General features: G+C 51.3%; 4 protein-coding genes across 4 annotated transcripts; 1 reads left to right on the top strand and 3 right to left on the bottom strand.

The window, feature by feature from the left end:
* Positions 1 to 2,455: 2,455 nt before the first annotated feature.
* AAFC00_006598 (uncharacterized protein) lies at positions 2,456 to 4,183 on the top strand (the record flags this gene model as incomplete). Its single annotated transcript, XM_069346576.1, has 2 exons — positions 2,456 to 2,583; positions 2,653 to 4,183. The coding sequence occupies 2 exons, from the start codon at positions 2,456 to 2,458 to the stop codon at positions 4,181 to 4,183; spliced, it is 1,659 nt and encodes a 552-aa protein (XP_069199446.1).
* Positions 4,184 to 9,908: 5,725 nt separating this feature from the next.
* Positions 9,909 to 11,964, bottom strand: AAFC00_006597 (uncharacterized protein; the record flags this gene model as incomplete). Its single annotated transcript, XM_069346575.1, has 2 exons — positions 9,909 to 11,248; positions 11,298 to 11,964. 2 exons carry the CDS (start codon positions 11,962 to 11,964, stop codon positions 9,909 to 9,911), a joined length of 2,007 nt encoding a protein of 668 aa, XP_069199445.1.
* A 170-nt stretch (positions 11,965 to 12,134) lies between these two features.
* On the bottom strand, positions 12,135 to 12,594 carry AAFC00_006596 (uncharacterized protein; the record flags this gene model as incomplete). Its single annotated transcript, XM_069346574.1, has 3 exons — positions 12,135 to 12,161; positions 12,226 to 12,453; positions 12,520 to 12,594. The coding sequence occupies 3 exons, from the start codon at positions 12,592 to 12,594 to the stop codon at positions 12,135 to 12,137; spliced, it is 330 nt and encodes a 109-aa protein (XP_069199444.1).
* A 716-nt stretch (positions 12,595 to 13,310) lies between these two features.
* On the bottom strand, positions 13,311 to 15,985 carry AAFC00_006595 (uncharacterized protein; the record flags this gene model as incomplete). The annotated part of the gene is made up of 2 exons (XM_069346573.1): positions 13,311 to 15,808; positions 15,859 to 15,985. 2 exons carry the CDS (start codon positions 15,983 to 15,985, stop codon positions 13,311 to 13,313), a joined length of 2,625 nt encoding a protein of 874 aa, XP_069199443.1.
* Positions 15,986 to 17,451: the final 1,466 nt, after the last annotated feature.

Here is a 17,451-nt window from a genome sequence, read left to right as displayed (position 1 = left end):
TCTGAAGAGGTGGATTGCTGTTGATATGCAGTGTTGCAGTGGTTGCAATGATTGCAGTCGTGTGTTGCGTTAACGAAGGCTCTGTTGCCGTGAGAACGCGCGGCAGTCAAGTGTCTCCCTCCACTCGGAAGCTGATTGGCGGCCTTGAGTACCAAGTCCGAAGCTTCGTGCAGCAAGTCTTGTATATCCCTCCAAACTCAAGCACTCGCACTTTTAAAACGAGTGTGGTGTCTTGAGAAAAAAGGACAAAAGGGAGGTATTGTCGACAGGGAAATGAAAATAGGAAGAACGAATGTAGAAGCTACGGATGGTCGCGCTTGGTGAGCCTACCGTAGGTCGAAGAAGGCGCGAAGCAACGGGAAAAGGGGCGGACTTTTGAAATCGTGTTTCAACGGCTGGGAAGGCGAAAAAATCATCCGAGCTCACGACCGGGCACGACAACTTGCAGCGAGCGATCATCGACACCAAACACTTTGTGCCGCATATGAATCGCCAGGGGCGGGTCGCGCTACCGTGCACCAGCCAACTCTCAATCTCACCAGTTTTCCACCTTGTCGATATCGATTGGTTGCTCCATTAATTCAGAAACATTGGTGCTTGCACTTTCGGTACCTTCTTCCCCCGCCCGCTGCCGGATAACAGCACTTTTCCTAATGCAGCATCGCCCACTCACCAATGTTGGTTTCATACGACAAACAAATTCCAACCCTACCACACTTTATGCAATGTGTTCCCGCCAGCCGTACACGGTGATCACGTAGACTAGCACCAGCAACGCTCAACGATCGGAGCGTGTTGTGTCAATACCGACGCGAGAGTGGCCAACCAGCTCATTTGCTCATGCGAGTTATTTCTGGTTTTATGCTATGCACGCCTCCCACCTAAGAGGCGACCCGCTTGGATTGCCAGCGGATCCGTGATCAACAGATTGGTCGTCATCCATGGAGGGCCCGTGGCTGGAACCTTAGAGTGCTTCACGTAATCTACCTGGTACTTGCTGTCTTGTGGTTCTTCTCTGCGTCTGATCTTGTTGGCCGACTCTGAAGGACCACCTTGACCGAGTCCTGTAATGATAGCAATATTGTTCACACCTTGCGCGGGAGATGCTAGTGTGGGTGTAGCCTTGCTAATAATCTCCTCCTCGATGCTAGCCCCACGATTGATTTTACTACAGATGATCAAATCCTGTATTTTTATCACCACTAAATTCGTGCTTTATCACGATATTTGTGCTTCGTAAGCGTGGCGCAAGGCTGTGTTTCGCATTGCCGACTTGCGGTCTGATACTGCATCTGGAAGTGGATATTGGCCATTGCATGTCCATAGTGCTTCTATTGATTTACTACTCCCTCTCCCTTATCTGTATATCACCAATGTGAAGGTGTTCTAGAAACCACACCTGAGGAAGCTTGAAGAAGCTTGTGATTGATATTCACCCCTAAGAGAGAGAACATCATTGAATACATAAGGAGGCAACAACGCCTCGCCACAACTGAGTAGTAGGACATCCCCCTTTTCGTTGCTTTCCCTCCTTCGAGCCACCTCCCTTCGACCAGAGTGCCTGGAAGTATTCATGGCCGATGCATTGCCTTGTAAAGGGATCGTATTCAGATGTGCAGCTTCTGGACTACTCTTACTCTTCCATTAAGTGTCTGATTTCAGAAGCTGCGACATCAGAAGATCGATATATTTCTCGGTCTTCCAGTCGTCCGATGTGCACAGTGGGCGCGCGTCTTGTGAAGTTTTTATAAGGTTCAGCGCTTCAAGGTTCAACGGGCAGCGGAGGATGGCCTGTCATCCAGCAGAGCAGGAGGTGATGCTCCGAGCCAAGGCCCCCGATTAGTACCAATGTGAGCAGACAAGCTCAGAGCGAACATTTCAGTGATTTGAATATTTTTGAGATGTCCCAGAGTTGACGCTTGAAGCGGTCTTCTGAGTTCAGCATGGATACGAGTGACGACAAGGGCGATATTCCCTCGATACCACTTTCAGTAATATGCTGTAGATACGGGAGATTAGTGCCCAGACGGGCCCAGGGCTTGGGCTCCACGTAAAGTGCTAAAACCATCGATGTTGAACGTGCAGTGGCGAAGTCGGTTCCGCGGTGCCGTTGATCAGCATATTCCAGGGAGGGCGCATTGCGTGGCCCACACTTGTGTCTTTATGTGACCCGCCCCCGTCGTTTCCCAAACGACAACAACTGCTTCTGCATCTTCACCATCTTCATCAGGTGCTTCTTGTTTTCATCATCTTGTTTTTGTGATATTCCATCTTCGTACACTCATTTATTAGACCAAGTACAACTTTCTTGCACATTCGCTCATAACCTCATCCACATCAAGGCCGTGCCTTCCGTGGGAGTTTTCGACTTGTTCTTACCCCTTATCTTGGGATCAACAAGCAGCTTCCTCACATTTCCGACAATCTCAATACTACCAATTCATACAGTCTCAACATGAAGGGCGTCGGCATTGCTACAGCCCTCGCTGCTGCCAGCATCTTTGTCAAGAGTGCTGTCGCAGATGTAGACCCTATTGTCATCAAGGGCTCTAAATTCTTCTACAAGACAAATGGCACACAATTGTAAGTCGATTATGGCTGCTGCACGCCTATCTCTTGATGGCAACGACAAGGGCTAATCTGTTCCTGTAGTTACATGCGCGGTGTCGCCTACCAGCAGGATGTGACTGGTGGCAACTCGTCAGACACCACTACCTACAGCGATCCTCTCGCTGACCCTGCTGGTTGCAAGCGTGATATCCCTTACCTCAAGCAGTTGCGTACCAACACCATCCGTGTCTACGCCGTCAACCCTACACAGGATCACGACGAGTGCATGAACGCTCTTGCCGATGCTGGCATTTACGTCGTCTCTGATCTGTCCCAGCCCAGCGTGTCCATCAATCGTGATGACCCCGCTTGGGACGATGAGCTTTACGCTCGCTACACTTCCGTTGTTGATGTCATGTCCAAGTACACCAACACTCTTGGTTTCTTCGCCGGCAACGAGGTCTCGAACGCCCCCAACACCACCAATGCCAGCGCTTTCGTCAAGGCTGCTGTCCGTGACACCAAGGCCTACATCAAGGCCAAGGGTTACAGAACCATTGGTGTCGGTTACGCTACCAACGACGACTCTGACATTCGTGTGAATATGGCCAACTACTTCAACTGTGGTGATGAAGAAGCTGCCATCGACTTCTGGGGTTACAACATCTACTCGTGGTGCGGTGACTCTTCCTACAAGGAGTCTGGTTACGATGTCCGCACCGAGGAGTTCTCCAACTACTCTGTTCCTTCGTTCTTCGCTGAGTACGGCTGCAACACCGTCCAGCCCCGTACCTTCTCCGAGGTTGACGCTCTCTACGGTAACGACGAGATGACCAGCGTTTGGTCTGGTGGTATCGTCTACATGTACTTCCAGGAGGCCAACGACTACGGTCTCGTCTCCGTCAGCGGCAACACCGTCAGCACCTTGAGCGATTTCTCTTACCTCTCCAGCCGTCTCGCCACCGTCAGCCCGTCCCTTGTCAACGCTGCTTCTTATAGCCCCACCAACTCGGCTCAAGCTTGCCCGACCATCAACTCCGCCTGGGAGGCCAAGGCCAGCCCTCTTCCCCCAAGCCCCAACCAGGAGCTCTGCAGCTGCATGTACAGCTCGCTCGCCTGCGTTGTCTCCTCCGATGTCAGCGAGGATGACATGGGTGATCTCTTTGGCACTGTCTGCGGTCTCAGTGATACTGCCTGCGACGGCATTACTCACAACGCTACCACCGGTGTCTACGGTGCATACAGCATGTGCAACTCCACCGAGCAACTTGCTTACGTGCTCAACGCATACTACAACGAGCAGAGCTCTGCCAACAAGGCTAGCGCCTGTGACTTCAAGGGTTCTGCTTCTACCAAGGCTACCCAAAAGCCCAGCGGTGCTTGCTCTTCCTTGATGGCTCAGGCCGGCACTGCTGGCACTGGAGTCGTGACTGCTTCTCCTACCGCTACTGGTGCTGGTGCTGGTTCCGCTTCTGGTTCCAGCGGCTCCTCCGGCTCTGCCTCCGCCTCTTCCACTGGCAGCACTGGTGGTGCTGCGGGTCTGTCCGCCCCTGGCCTCGACTTCGGAGTCTTCGGACTCGGCATGTATGTCGTCGGTGCCGTCCTCTCTGGTGGCGCCATGGTCCTTTTGTAGAGTGCTAGCATATGACCCTCAAAATTCCCAATATTTCCTTGTATCGTTAGCGGATGGTTTTCCTTTTACTAGTGCCAAGTCGGGTGTTCTACAATGAACAATAAAGGAGCGTTCGATTCTTGTTATTGGATGAATGGCGTGGATAACTCAATGCTCTACTGTAATGCAATCGTCGCATGTTCTCCAAATGAATTTTTGTTTTCCGCATCAATGAATAATTCTGTTCAAACAGCGATAAATTCAGTATTTCAAAACTTCGACAGATGTTCTTGAATTTTTGTTACTCTCATTATGTTGTGGCCAGGTACCTTAGCTCTGGTTGTGTCTAGACCAGGTAAAAGCACATGTATCACGTGCTCCACGACTACCGTGTATCTTTCGCAGCACACTCGAACACCGCTGCAATCAATGATTCTGCAGAGACTGCGTTTCGTCCTGATGTAAAACGTATTGTACCACAGCGGTATATCGTGTCTCTTTGGCCAAGGGGGGGTGGAAGATTCGACACCACTATCACGCGGCACTGGGGCTTTCGGCTTCGTTTCTCGACAACAATGCTTCCTGTAAGATAGGCTCTTTGGTATAGCCTTGAGACCATGTCCCGCAGGTCTTGTCGTGGATCACATACTCGACAAGATGCTTGCGAGGCCTTTGTTACTGGCAAGTGTGACACCGTTTACATGCCTGCCTGTGAATAACGTAGCATTCACTGTAAGACAAGAGGACATGCATTCCTCGACTAATTTAAACCATCCTTGACACGATGAGGAATGAAAACATGGCGCGCGATTCATACCTTGATCAGGAGTTCATCTGGTCCCCAGCACTAACTTCTCAGATCCTCTGTCGTCGCGCTCGATCACTCATCTCAGTCTGGTTCTCGCACATACTTCACTTAGCCTTTCTCGCTGGGGACTCTCGTTTGGCTTGCTCTATACCGTGGATACAATTGCACTTGTGATCGAATCATGAAACTCACCAAGTTCTGGTTGCTGGGCTCTTTACTTGTACTTGACTCGGGAATCGCAGATGCTCAGGGAATGATAACAGTCACAACACATATTAGCGTATGCAGTGCGACGTATTCGACAGTCACTGTACCGTCTACAGTGACTGTCCTGCCTACCCCTTTCACAGACTCGATGGCCAACAGTGGGACTCCCTTCGTCATACGACTTCAGCAGGTAGATACTTCGGGATATCCAGATGTATCTACGGCGCCATATTGGCTGACTACGAACGGAAATACTACCATCGATGCTGCTTCTGCTGCAGTGTACCAGATTGTCAATGGTCAGATCATATCATCGAACGGCAGCTACATAGCTACCGAGGCAGGATTGGCCGACCAGATATTCGCTAGCTCTCCAAGTATGGGTGGTATCAGTACTTTCTTCTCCTCCAATGATCACTTACTCAATTGGAACAACACGCTGTTCACGAACGGTACTGCTCAATTTTACAAGCTGCCCCCTGGTCTTTTACAGAATGCACAAATCCTAGCTAAATTTGTCGGCCCTATGGAGCCTCAGCGAAGCTGGAGCTCTGTCATGTTAATCGTAGAATCAGGTAAGTCATTATATGAATCATGTATACCGCGTTAATTGACGTTAGTAGTTCCACTTGGTGTAAGCTCAAGCTCTACATCAGCATTGACTGCCTTGGGAGCAACTTCCACAGGATCGCCCCTGATGACTCCCTCAGGAGTTGAATCACCATCTGTATCTTCAACGACGGCGAATACAACTTACACTGGCTTCTTTGTCGAACCCACGACTGTTTCTCGAGACGGTAGATGTGGAGGCGACTCTGCTGAGCAGTGTAGCGGATCCAGTTTTGGCAGCTGCTGTGAGACACGATGATTCCCATCAGTATAATCTCAGAGCCCATCTGTCTGACAAAGTTCCAGGTAGCAAATATGGATGGTGCGGTACTACGAGCGACTACTGCTCAACTGGATGTCAGGTCGCTTTCGGCAACTGCAACCTTGATCGATATAGTGTGTCTTCGAGGTCATCGTCAGGATCATTAGGGAACTCGGGAACTTCGTCAGTTCTCGCTTCAATGTCATCAAGCATACCGTCTACCAATTCTGGATCGAGCTCTCTAAGCATGGGCACTTCTGTTCCCAGTAGCTTGTCTTCAAACATCCTGTCTGCATCTCTCACCTCATCGAGCACACTGATGAGTGGTGGGCAGACTGGTAGTGTAATATCTTCTTCAACATCTCCCGCTAAAGGGACATCTGGTGTTGGCTCCAATACAGTGCCTACAAACACTTCAACAGACTCTACATCACTTGATACTACGTCTTCCACCACTAGCATCCCATCAGGCTCTACTGCGGAATGTCACGAGGGAAGCTTCACTGATGCTGAGGGCGCGGTCTATGCCGTACACTGCTCTTCTGACACAACTGCTGTAACGATCTTGACTATCAACACTACCAGCGGTATATCAGGATGTACTGCTGCCTGTAACGGATATGCAGTCTTCGTAGCCGTCACTTTTGGTATGAGTGATGGGACGGGGACAACTGGGGCTTGCTATCTAAAAGCTTCCCGTGGGACCCTCATCAGTGGCGCGCCTAGGACAGCATACATCAGTCTGGTTCAGGCTGCTCCTGCAAATTCGTCATTAGCTGGTTCCACTACAACGACGACCTCTAGCTCTATTCTCAGTTCAATAACAGGAACATTTGTCTCATCTGCCAGCATCTCGGTTTCCGGAGGACCTGGTCCAGTTGTCCAACCATCATCTTCAACAAGAAGTCCGGCAAGTACCTCAACCTCCATGCCCTCTAGTTCTACTTCAGCACCGACCCCATCAAGCACGACTGGATCGTCCTCCAGTGGTGCTATCTCGTCCTCTCCTTCAGCTTTGTCTTCGCCTTCTGTCTTATCTTCATCAACGTCGACCTCAACTTCATTGCGATCAGCATCGTCCACATTGACAGGCAGTACGAGCACGCCATCTTCACAGTCTACATCAGTCTTGTCCGTGGCTTTCTCAACCACAAGCACAAGCAGCTCCGCAAGCCCGTCGATATCGTGCGCCATCTATACGTGCCCTGAAAACAACATGCAGAACATTACGGACTGCAATGGCATGCATTATGCACTCGGCTGTGGTAATGACACCACCGGCGGAGGAAGCAACGCTGGCTCCGTGTATGACTTTAATGCATGTTTTGCACTTTGTGACGCGGCCGCTGGTTGTGACGGCTTCACCTACCTCGGAGCCATGAATGGTGTTGGCATGGGTACTTGCTATATCAAGGTCGACTATCCTCAGGAAATGATGTTTCAGCCTGCTCCAATTGGTGGATATGCTGTTGGTGCCATCAGGCTCATTTCTGCAGCGGGCACGACGTCGTCGCCTGCTGGATCTGCAACTTCGACTTTATCGACTGCGACAGCTGTGTCAAGCTCTTCATCTGCAATGTCAAGTAGCTCGTCGTCTGCAATTTTAAGTGGCTCATCGTCTGCAACTTCAAGCGGCTCGTCGTCTGCAGTGTCAAGTACGTCTACTCTGACATCAAACAGTTCCCAATCAACCTCAACGTCAACCACTACGTCAAGGTCTTCGTCCACCTCCTCGACACTGCTGACTTCAACCTCCTCATTTCCTCTCACTGCGACAAGTCTGCCGACCTCTACATCTTCATACACTTCGTCATCGCTGCCAACGTCGTTGGCTTCGACATCAACCTTGTCCGCAATATCGAGCTCTTCGTCGATATCAACAGATACGTCAAGTTCAAGCTCGCTGTCTTCCACACAAGTCAACAGCTCCCCTTCATCTACGACCAGCAGCATGACGGCAGCAACACCAACATATACCTCAAACTATACCTGTGCAACTACTCAGACTCCAACCTACATGACGGATTCCATTGGCAATATCTACAAGATCTACCCCTCCACAGACATGGCAGGAGGAGCAGACTCTGTACAATTCACCTCGGCCGGGATCTCAGGATGTATGAAAGCTTGTGATGTGTTGAGTGGCTGTCAAGCATTTGTATTTTCTGCTGTACAAGAAGCTCAAACTTCAGGAACTTGTTATCTGCATGTCGATTTGGGCACATGCAATGCAGCTTCTAGTCCACTTGTCAGTCTTGCTATTCTGGTTGGCACAGGCGGGACGCCTCCACCCGTGTCGTCGAGCAGTAGCTCAGGGTTTGCTTCCCAGTCCGGTCAACCAGTTTCCGGCACTTTTGCATACCAAACGGTATCTAACAGTCACACATCTTCGGTCTCTACAACCAGCTCTTCGTCGTCACTGGCAAGTCCTTCGTCAACATCTTCAAGAGGGCAAGGTTACCCGATTCCCTCGAACACAGTCAACACTATCCCCTCGCCCACTTTGTGCGATTTTGGAGATCCGAGAGACACAGAAGAAGATGATACCTACTGCGAGATTGATCTACCGTTCGCCATGCAAGTATATTCAAAGTCTGACTCGCACACTTTTGCCTCGACCAACGGCGTAAGTCCTTCCTTTCCTTTTCCTTCAATTACTGCTCTCGACAAGCTAGAATGACAACCCACTAACATCCAACACCAGATCCTCTCCCTAACAACCGGCTCAGCATCCTACTCCGCAGCGCGCCTCCCCTCATCCAACGACGACATTCCCAACAGCACCGCCTGCCCCTTCTTCGACGACCTCTACCTCCTCCCGCCTTCAAGCAGCAACAACAACAACAACAACTCACCCTACCCCCCGGGCCAAGGTATATTCTACTCCTACACCAACACCACAGTCTACTACGAATGGATCCTAACCCGCGGCAACACGTCGCAACTCTTCCATTTCTCTCTCACGTACACCACCGACCGACCCGGGCAGTTTGTGTACAACTACTACGCGACGGGAAGCGGAGACGCGAGTGGTGCAGCGCCGGACGATCAAAATGGCGCGTATGCGTCTGTGGGGGTTCAGGGGGTCGATGGGGCGGGGAGCAGAGTCGGCGCGCAATTTAGTTGGCGCCAGAGCGTCGTCACTCCGGGCCTTGTGGTTGTTTGTGATACTTCTTCTTCGGCCGCTGGTGGTTGTGCTCGGGGTTAGATTTGGTCGTTGTTTCGTTCGCTGCAGACTTGTCCTTTTTTTTTCTGGTTGGCGCCTAGAAGGCACAAGGTGCGCGTAATATGTTCTGGTAGTAGAACAAGCAGGAAGTAGAAAGAGAGAGGGAAGGTCAAGAATTATTCTCATGTAGTTGTTTTTTTATCTATCCATTTGATCTCTGCTTGGTAGTGCAGCAGTAGCGGTAGCAGTAGCAGAATCAGAAGCAGTAAGAGTCATGGGTAAGAGTATAAGAGACGGGTAAGAGAAGAAATAGGTGCTGCAGTGACAGCAGGCGAAAAGCATGAGTAGGAGCAAGAGCAGAAGCAGAAGCAGGTTTAGTGTAGCAGAACCAATAGCAGCAGCAACATTAACGAGAGTAATCCTGAAGCCTGGCATTAATCCCAGTAATTGATGACACCCTGTCTCTCGCCTAAGTACGCGAATATCGTCCGCCTCACAAAATACCCAAGGACCAAAATGACGAAATTAGTCCAGACTGGACCAAACCATATAAGACAGACGTTATTAGCATTTCTCATATCCCACACGGACAACTTGTTTCCAAGACCATGAATGCAACAAAGCGATCCGAAAAAAAGAAATGACTATTTCTTCTCCGACAGAGAACAAGGAAAAGAAAGCGGAAAAAAGAAGATCAGACCAAACTTCCGATAGCACCACCCAAAACCGCATCCCACTGATCCCAATCAAATGCCATCCCTTCCGTGCCCGATGCACCACCACCACCACCGGAAGAAGGTGATGCCATTGATGAAGGACCGCCTAACCCCGCACTGCCGATGTCGTCGCTGCTGCCCCAGGGGGAAAGAGAGGATAGGTCCGGAAACAGGCCTTGGGGAATGATGGTGTTTGCCGAGACATAAGTATTTGCATTGTTGCTACTGTTGTTCAACAAGTTTGAGAAGGGAGCCGAGGAGAAATCTAAGCTTTGACCCTGGAGTTGCAGACGAGTCGACGAAGCAGCAGCAGATGAGGAGGGAAAGATATTATGCGCGTCGAAGTGATTTTGCTGGTCGCTGCTGGGTTGTCGGGACTGCGAGGGAGGAGGCAGCGATAGGACGGTTTTCGTCAGCGCGCAGGGCGCTGTGCTGCCTCCGCATACGCAGGTCGGTTGCGCGGCGTACGAGCTCCAGTCTACACTCACTGGAAGCAGTACGTGTGGGTCCTGTCCGAGTTGAAGGAGGGCTTTGCGGCGGGCGGACACGAGAAAGGACCAGACTTCTTGCCCTGCGCGCGAGAGGAAGCGGCGGCGGGTTTGGGTGCCTGAGCGGAGTCTTGAGGATGCTGTTGTTGCAGAGGAAGAGGGGTTGGGGGTTGGCTGAGAGCCGGAGGATGTCACGCCTTCTCCTACTTGGTAGAGTGCGAACATGGCGTCTACTAATCCGATCGAGGTCTCTGCTTCGTCGGATTTGGGCTCTTCGATGAGGTCTGCGAGGATGAGAGACAGTGGTTGCAAGGGTTGGTAGGTGCCGGGATACATCCATGAGAAGTAGGCGAACTGGGGTGTTGTGCACAATAACGCAAACAGACGGATGTAAGCGTGGCTGTGTCGGATGGCCGTTTGTCGCACCGAGCCCCAGATTGACTTGTCTTGCGCCTTCATTGCTGGATACAAGAGCATGATGTAGGCTTTGTGTAACATCATGTGTTGCATGGTCGCCGAAAAGAGTCGGAAGATCTGTACCGTTGGTGCTTGATTCTCGAGCGTCCATTCCTGCTCCATCAGCGGCAAGTCTTGATATTGGGTTGATCCATATTGTTGTGAGTTCAGTGTCAGGGCCATACTGGTTCCCTTGTCGTCTGTAATTTGAGAGATCATGGACCACACGGATTTCTGTAGTTCGTCGAGGTTGCTGAGTTCTTCCTCGACATCACGTAAAGTGTCAAGCTTGCATTCTAGATGCTTGCATATTATGCCCCTAATCGACTTCGTCAGGGTGTACCGAGATCGTGCCACGAGATGTCGAACATCGACTGCTCTTCATCAGTAGACTGTCGCTGACAATTTCAAAAAGAAACTCACTCTTGTACTCGTGCTCCGTAAGATCTGTCGCGCCCACCGCACGATCTTCAATAATACTCACCATTCCCGTGTTCGAGATGTTCTCGTTAATGAACAGCGGCGGTAATCCCGACGACGAAGCCACCATGGTATCGAGATGGATTGCGTGCCACCAGAGCTTCCTCCTCGTCTCGATCTGAACAGGAGAGCATCCGAAAGCACTTCCGTCTCGATGCAAGCCCATGCTCAGCGCTGTCCTGAAAGATGTGCTCACAAACGTAGGGGAATCAAGAAACTCTTCTTCTCTTGATATCTGTAGCTGAGCAAACAGATACGCTGCGAGCGAGTTGTGCGTGGCGCGTCTGGGGAATCCAGTCAAGTTCAGCGAGGCCATGGTGGCAAAATACAAGTCCCCAGAGAATATGTCTTCCGCCTCTCCAGAGTCCGGGCCTGACGACTCGATGATTGTCGCTGCGAACAACATGGAAAACAGCAAGCAGACAAAAGACGGATCTTTGCGGACAACTTGTCCTGGGCCAGTGACGTGCCAATTCCTGTTGATGCTCTCGGCCCAGAAAGCACGATACTGCGCAAGGAAGTCCGGTTGATGCAAGATAGGCATCAGAGGGTACACAGCAACCGAGAACAGGTTGCAAAGATGATCGCAGACATCTTTTTCCGGTAGCATAGCCAAGAGACAGTTCAGACTCAACCGCGCTCCACAGAGCGGACAAGTCTGCGTGAAATCGTCATTGTTACTGAACACGGGAGTTCGTCTGCTGAAACCTCCCAGTTTAGGATTACTTGGTTCCACACCCTCAAAGGCGCTGTGGAAGGGTGTCCTCGTAGTCGACACACTCAGTAAAAGAGCTCGAAGGTCCCCCCCTGACATCAATAATCAGCTGAACAAATCGGGAACGAAGAAGGCAAGAGAAAGATAGATAGATACCAATTGTTTACTAGAGTTGCCCCAGAACGTCGGACTCGCATGAAAAGAAAACCCGTTTTGACCGACTTCCAGATGACCATGCTCAATAGGACGTCGAGCAGGCGCTCTTTCGACCACTGCACTAGATGAAGAAGGACTCTCCTTGGGGGATCCCGGCGTCGGAGCATTGCGGTCGGAATATATGCAAGTCAGACTTGACGCTGCGCATCTCGAGCACGCTGGATGGATCTGAATGACAGCCGTCAGTGGGTACTGTCGTTGGTGGTCTGTAGAAGCATCCGATAGATAGATTACCTTATCGCATTTTACTCGACGTCGTCTGCACGTCCGACAACTGTGAGACTCTCGCGAACGTGTGATCTTAGGCATGTTTGCGGGGCACTTTATGGAGATGTAATTATGGATGAATCATCATAATCGTGAGAACATCGCTTTCATTTTTCGCATCACTCGTCGAATCATAGTTATTTCACTTCACTTGGGTATCTAGTGGCAGTAGTCGACTATGATAAGGTAAGCTGCGATAAGCGAGTCTCTCTCTCTCGCGCGAGAGATGTTGTAGGAGTGGAGGCTTGTCTCCGAGGTTCTGTTCCGAAGCTGTGAGTGAAGCTTGGCTGCTCAGTCGCTTCATCAAGTAAGGCATCTTCCATCTAACAAGCAAGTGAGACCTTTCAGAGTAAAAGTCAAAGATGATGTAAATACATACCGGAAGGACCGTATAACTCCGATGATTACGTGTAAGTCAAGAAGGTAAGATTTTGTGGAACAAAGATGCTGGTCCACGACATGTATGAGCGTGCCTACCACATTGTAGTGAGCCACTGATCAAAAGGTCGCCCTGCTATGTTTCCAGAATTACAGACGTGGTATGTAAAAGGTCATCACGGTGAACGCGGTCTTCCGATCAAAGAAATGCTTCGGGTTTCAGCGCAAGCGCAGGTCTCTACTTTATGCTGTACTTGAACAGCGAAGAGAATCTGAATTTCGCACAATCACAATCTCGACAAACAAAGGTACAGCCCAGATTCAGCCATCAAGGCATGTCTCGAGCTCTGCCAGACACCGGCGTTAATTGAACAACAACCTCAACCGAGACCTCCCTTGCCAGACTTGATCCTCGCCTCGACAGGAGCAAGAAGACCTCCACTGCCCTCCTTGCCCAGAGCCATACCAGCCTGCCAGCCCATCTTCTCCATGAGCTTGCGTCCGAAGTTCGAAGCGCCGATTTCAGGTGCATCGGCACCGACGACTTGTCCGTTGGCATAGCCGGCAGCGCCGCCACCGCCTGATCTCTTCTTCATCTTGTCGGCAGCAAAGTCCCTCGTCTTGCCCTTCTTGCCAGGTTGACGGAAGAAACCGCGCTGCACAAAGCCTTGGACGCGAGTGAAATGTTCCTCGCTCCACTCTATCGTTCTCGTCGTCTTTATGAGCACAGGGGCTCGGTTCTTGCCAGACCCCACACTCTTGGATTTGAGGTTGAAGTGGTTCGCAATCTCATGTAGAACCTTGCGATCCTGCTTGAGCATGGGTGGGAAGTGCTTCGTTGACCACTCCTCTGAGTCCAAAAAGTCACGCAGCTCGACACGGACCTGAGACATGGAGATGCCTTCCTCGTAGCGAACGGACATGTCAGGCTTGAACTTGTTGCCCTTACCATTCTTCTTGCCGCTACCCAGTAAGCCCAATGAGCGCAGCTCCTCGCGTTCGGCCTTTCGAGAGGCTTTCTTGGATCTATCGTTCTCCCACGCATTCTTCAGGTCGGCAACGAGATCATCGTCGCTGAGCCCCAGTTCCTCCGGAAGGATGCCGGCAGACTTGCGGCCCTTTGGCCTGGCTCTGAGCGATGGTCTCTCAAAGTCCATGACATCGAAGCCACCATATGGATCTTCTTCAAGCACATCGGCCATGAGCGTAGCATCAGGAAAGCGGTCACTCTTCTTGCCGGCGCGTTTGGCTTTGCGCATGCCGTTCTTGTTGCATGAGCGAGAGCCAAGCTTGACAGTGCCGGAGATGTTTCCAATGCCTGCTCTGGCGGCATCGAGGTCGCCAAAGCCTGAGTCGTCGAACATCAGCAAGTCGTCACCGCCCATGCCATATTCCTCTTGCTTGGCCAGGATGCGAGCAATCTCCTCGTCCGTCATGGCGTCTCGTTGACGCTGACGGAGGTCAGCCTCGTCTTCCCATTGTTCGCGTTCGTGGTACTCTAGTTCAGATTCTAGATCAGATGAGTCCAGGTCGTCCAGCGCATCTGAAACCTCGTCTTCCTCGTCGCCCACGTCTTCCTCGTCGTCATCGTCATCTTCGTCATCTTCGTCATCTTCGTCATCTTCGCCGTTGTCGGTGTGCCAAGAGTCAGATCCAGAAGAGGTGTCAACGTTCAGTACCATGTTGGCATCGGCCTCAGGTTCGTCATCCTGGTCAAGGAGTTTGTTGAAGAGGTCGTCTATTGAATCGTCCGACTGAGCCAGGCCATATGCTTCTCGCTCGTCGGCATCCATGTTATCGATGTAGTCCTGCAACAGCTCATCTTCCGGATCCAGCTCTTGACGCATCAGCTTGTTTTGCTTCTTTCTGGCTTTCTTGCTTCTCCGACTCGCCGGCTTGATAGTGGCACTGAGATGCTGATCTAAGCGCGGTTGTGGTTGGGTCACTGGCCAATTTGACTGACGAGCTGAGACTGAACCATCGGCATGTTGCCAATGCCGAGGCTCCTCCTTTTCGGGTGCAGGTCTGCCCCAGTTGGGCGCTGATTTTGGTTGCTGAGACTGTGCTTGGGATTGATCTATGGCTCGCTCCAGAGCGTCGAGCGGCGTGTCGTGAGCTGCGGGTCGAAGTGTCAATGGGCGAGATTGCTGTGATGGCGTCTGACTCGGCGCGGACTTCTTTGTTGCTGCGATAGGGTCATCTCGAACAGTGACACCACGACCGCGGAAGACGACTTCTTCACTCGAGCTAGACGGGGTAGGTGAAGCTGGACGAGGCGGTATGGTGGTCTTCTGCCCCTTGAAGGCGAGGTCCGAGTCGCCTTGTGTGTCGATGAAGAACATGGAAGGTGGTGCTTCTTCTACGCCTTCTTCCATAGTGACCTCTTGATCAATGCTGACAACCTTCTCTTGCACTTTGACTTCTTCTTCTATCACAATCTGCTCTCCGTTCGGCACATGGTCTGTCGCGCCGTCAAAGGCACCGAGTAGTGTGTTTGAAGAGGCAGGTACGGCGGAGGTGACGTCAATCTTCATCTGAGCCAGGGCACCGTCAGAAGCATCTAAGTCGTCGAGACTGTGGTCGAGAGCGACTTCGGGGGTTTGATCGTCATCGTCATCGTCCTCGTCCTGGTCGTCGTCCTCTTCGTCTCGGATCTCGTCGTCGTCTAGCTCATCATCCTGCTCTCGCTCCTGCGGCTGTGACGCTGAAAGTGTAGGGTCGTCAATCTCGGCGTCTTCGAGAGGGGCTATGGTGCCGGCGCTGACGAAGGCGACGGCACGATCCCTGAGGCGCGACGAGGGATTCCATGGCTGATGGTGGCGCTCGGTGCTGTTCACTTCATCACGCAGAGAGAAGTAGGGACGAGGCGAGTTGGTGCCTAGTAGGGTCAGCACGAGGTGGCGAATAGTATAGGCCGCATAGACTGACCATGTGCACTCTTTCCCGATGCTGGAGTGAAGAAGGCAGAGGTGGGAAGAGGGGCCCTGGGAGACCTCGCGGGTGGCGCACTGCTCTTCTTCTGCTTCCTCCCTCCGTTCTTGTGCTTTTTGGGCATACTCAAGCCGCTTGCCTACCTGAATTGAATGTCTTGATTCTATAGCACGGACTGGGCTCTTGTTCGTGTCGAGCAGGGCAGAGGCGAGGATGAAGGTATGCTAACGACGGCAGAAGGCAGGAGCACAAGGGACCAAAGGGCAGACGAAGCGAACAGGAAGGCGCACAAAAGGACGAGACGGAATTGAGCCAAGTTTTGAGGCACAGGTGAGTTGAGTGGAGATGGAGAGGGAAAGAGGTTGATTCAAGTTCACATTCACTCGGTTATGATTCGACGTGATTCACTTCTTAGAGATCTAATTATTCAATGATTCAATGACACTGCAAATACGGGTGGTTTGAAGCGGCGAATAAGAGGCGCCCCATGCGTCAAAAAGAGGGTCGGCCGGCGCCTGCATCTTATCTTATCTCCGCCACTTGTATAGTGGTTACTCTTCGTTACTCTTCCACTTACTACAGCAACATCTTTGTGATGGAAATAAAAGCAGGTTACGATCGGCTTAGTCTTGCTCGCCTTGGGTTACTGCAATCATCGCGCACGGAGATGTCTTCTTGGTAATTGGGTCAAGTGAGGTATGACTGTGTTGTCGCCGGTTGCTGCCTGGAGCCCTTCCTTCCCCACATGAGACAGCCCTGGAGTGCAGCTCAACCCCGTATGACGATAGCGTCGCTATCATCATCACAATCACCATCACCATAAGGCAAGGTAACCATGGCTGCCGTGGCCAGCACCTGAACAGTGAAAGGGCGAGTTAACGCTTCGGTGTAAGATAATATAAAGGGCACATGCTCACTCTTTGACCACGGCAAAGGTCTGTCTCCATTGATCAACGGTGAATCTAACCAACAGCCGATGATATGCTGTAGGCACGGTAGGGTGTGTACGGCAGGCAAGACGCGAGTAGTCACACGTCCTGTAGAGCAGCAATGATATCCCCTCCGGCATGTCCTGGCACTTCACTCTTCTGGTCCTGTGACACTTGACCTCGCCTTGATATATACACCATGGCTCGCTAGTCTTTGATGGTTGCACTCGAGCACAGCCGCGTTTGGCTCACTTTACATACTGTAGACGGATGCAATGATCTGCTGTAGCTGTAGGCGTTGCCACTGCTGTTGTTTCTGCTAATGCTGCTGCTGCTGCTGCTGAGAAGGGGGAGTAGTAGTAGTAGTAGTAGTAGTAGTAGTAGTAGTAGTAGTAGTAGTAGTAGTAGTAGTAGTAGTAGTAGTAGTAAGGCGGTAGTAGAAAAGAGGCTGGCTCTCGCTGTTTGTTGCTACGTGATGTGATGCCACGCCCATAATTACAGAGCAGTAGTGCATGGGTGATACAGTAGACCAGGCTCCTTATCCCCCACTTCGTTATCACAGACTGTATTGTGCTGTATAACCGTCATACTCTACCATTACTGTAGCTGCTGCTGCGGCTTCAACAACAAAGTCCTTCTTCTCTTCCACTCTCCAACTGTG

The sequence above is a fragment of the Neodothiora populina genome (genome assembly GCF_041146345.1).
Source record: "Neodothiora populina strain CPC 39397 chromosome Unknown canker_contig_8, whole genome shotgun sequence".
NCBI classification, from domain to species: Eukaryota; Fungi; Ascomycota; class Dothideomycetes; order Dothideales; family Dothioraceae; genus Neodothiora; species Neodothiora populina.
The sequence above is the reverse complement of the archived record's forward strand: the minus strand, read 5'-3'. Positions and strand labels throughout refer to the sequence as shown.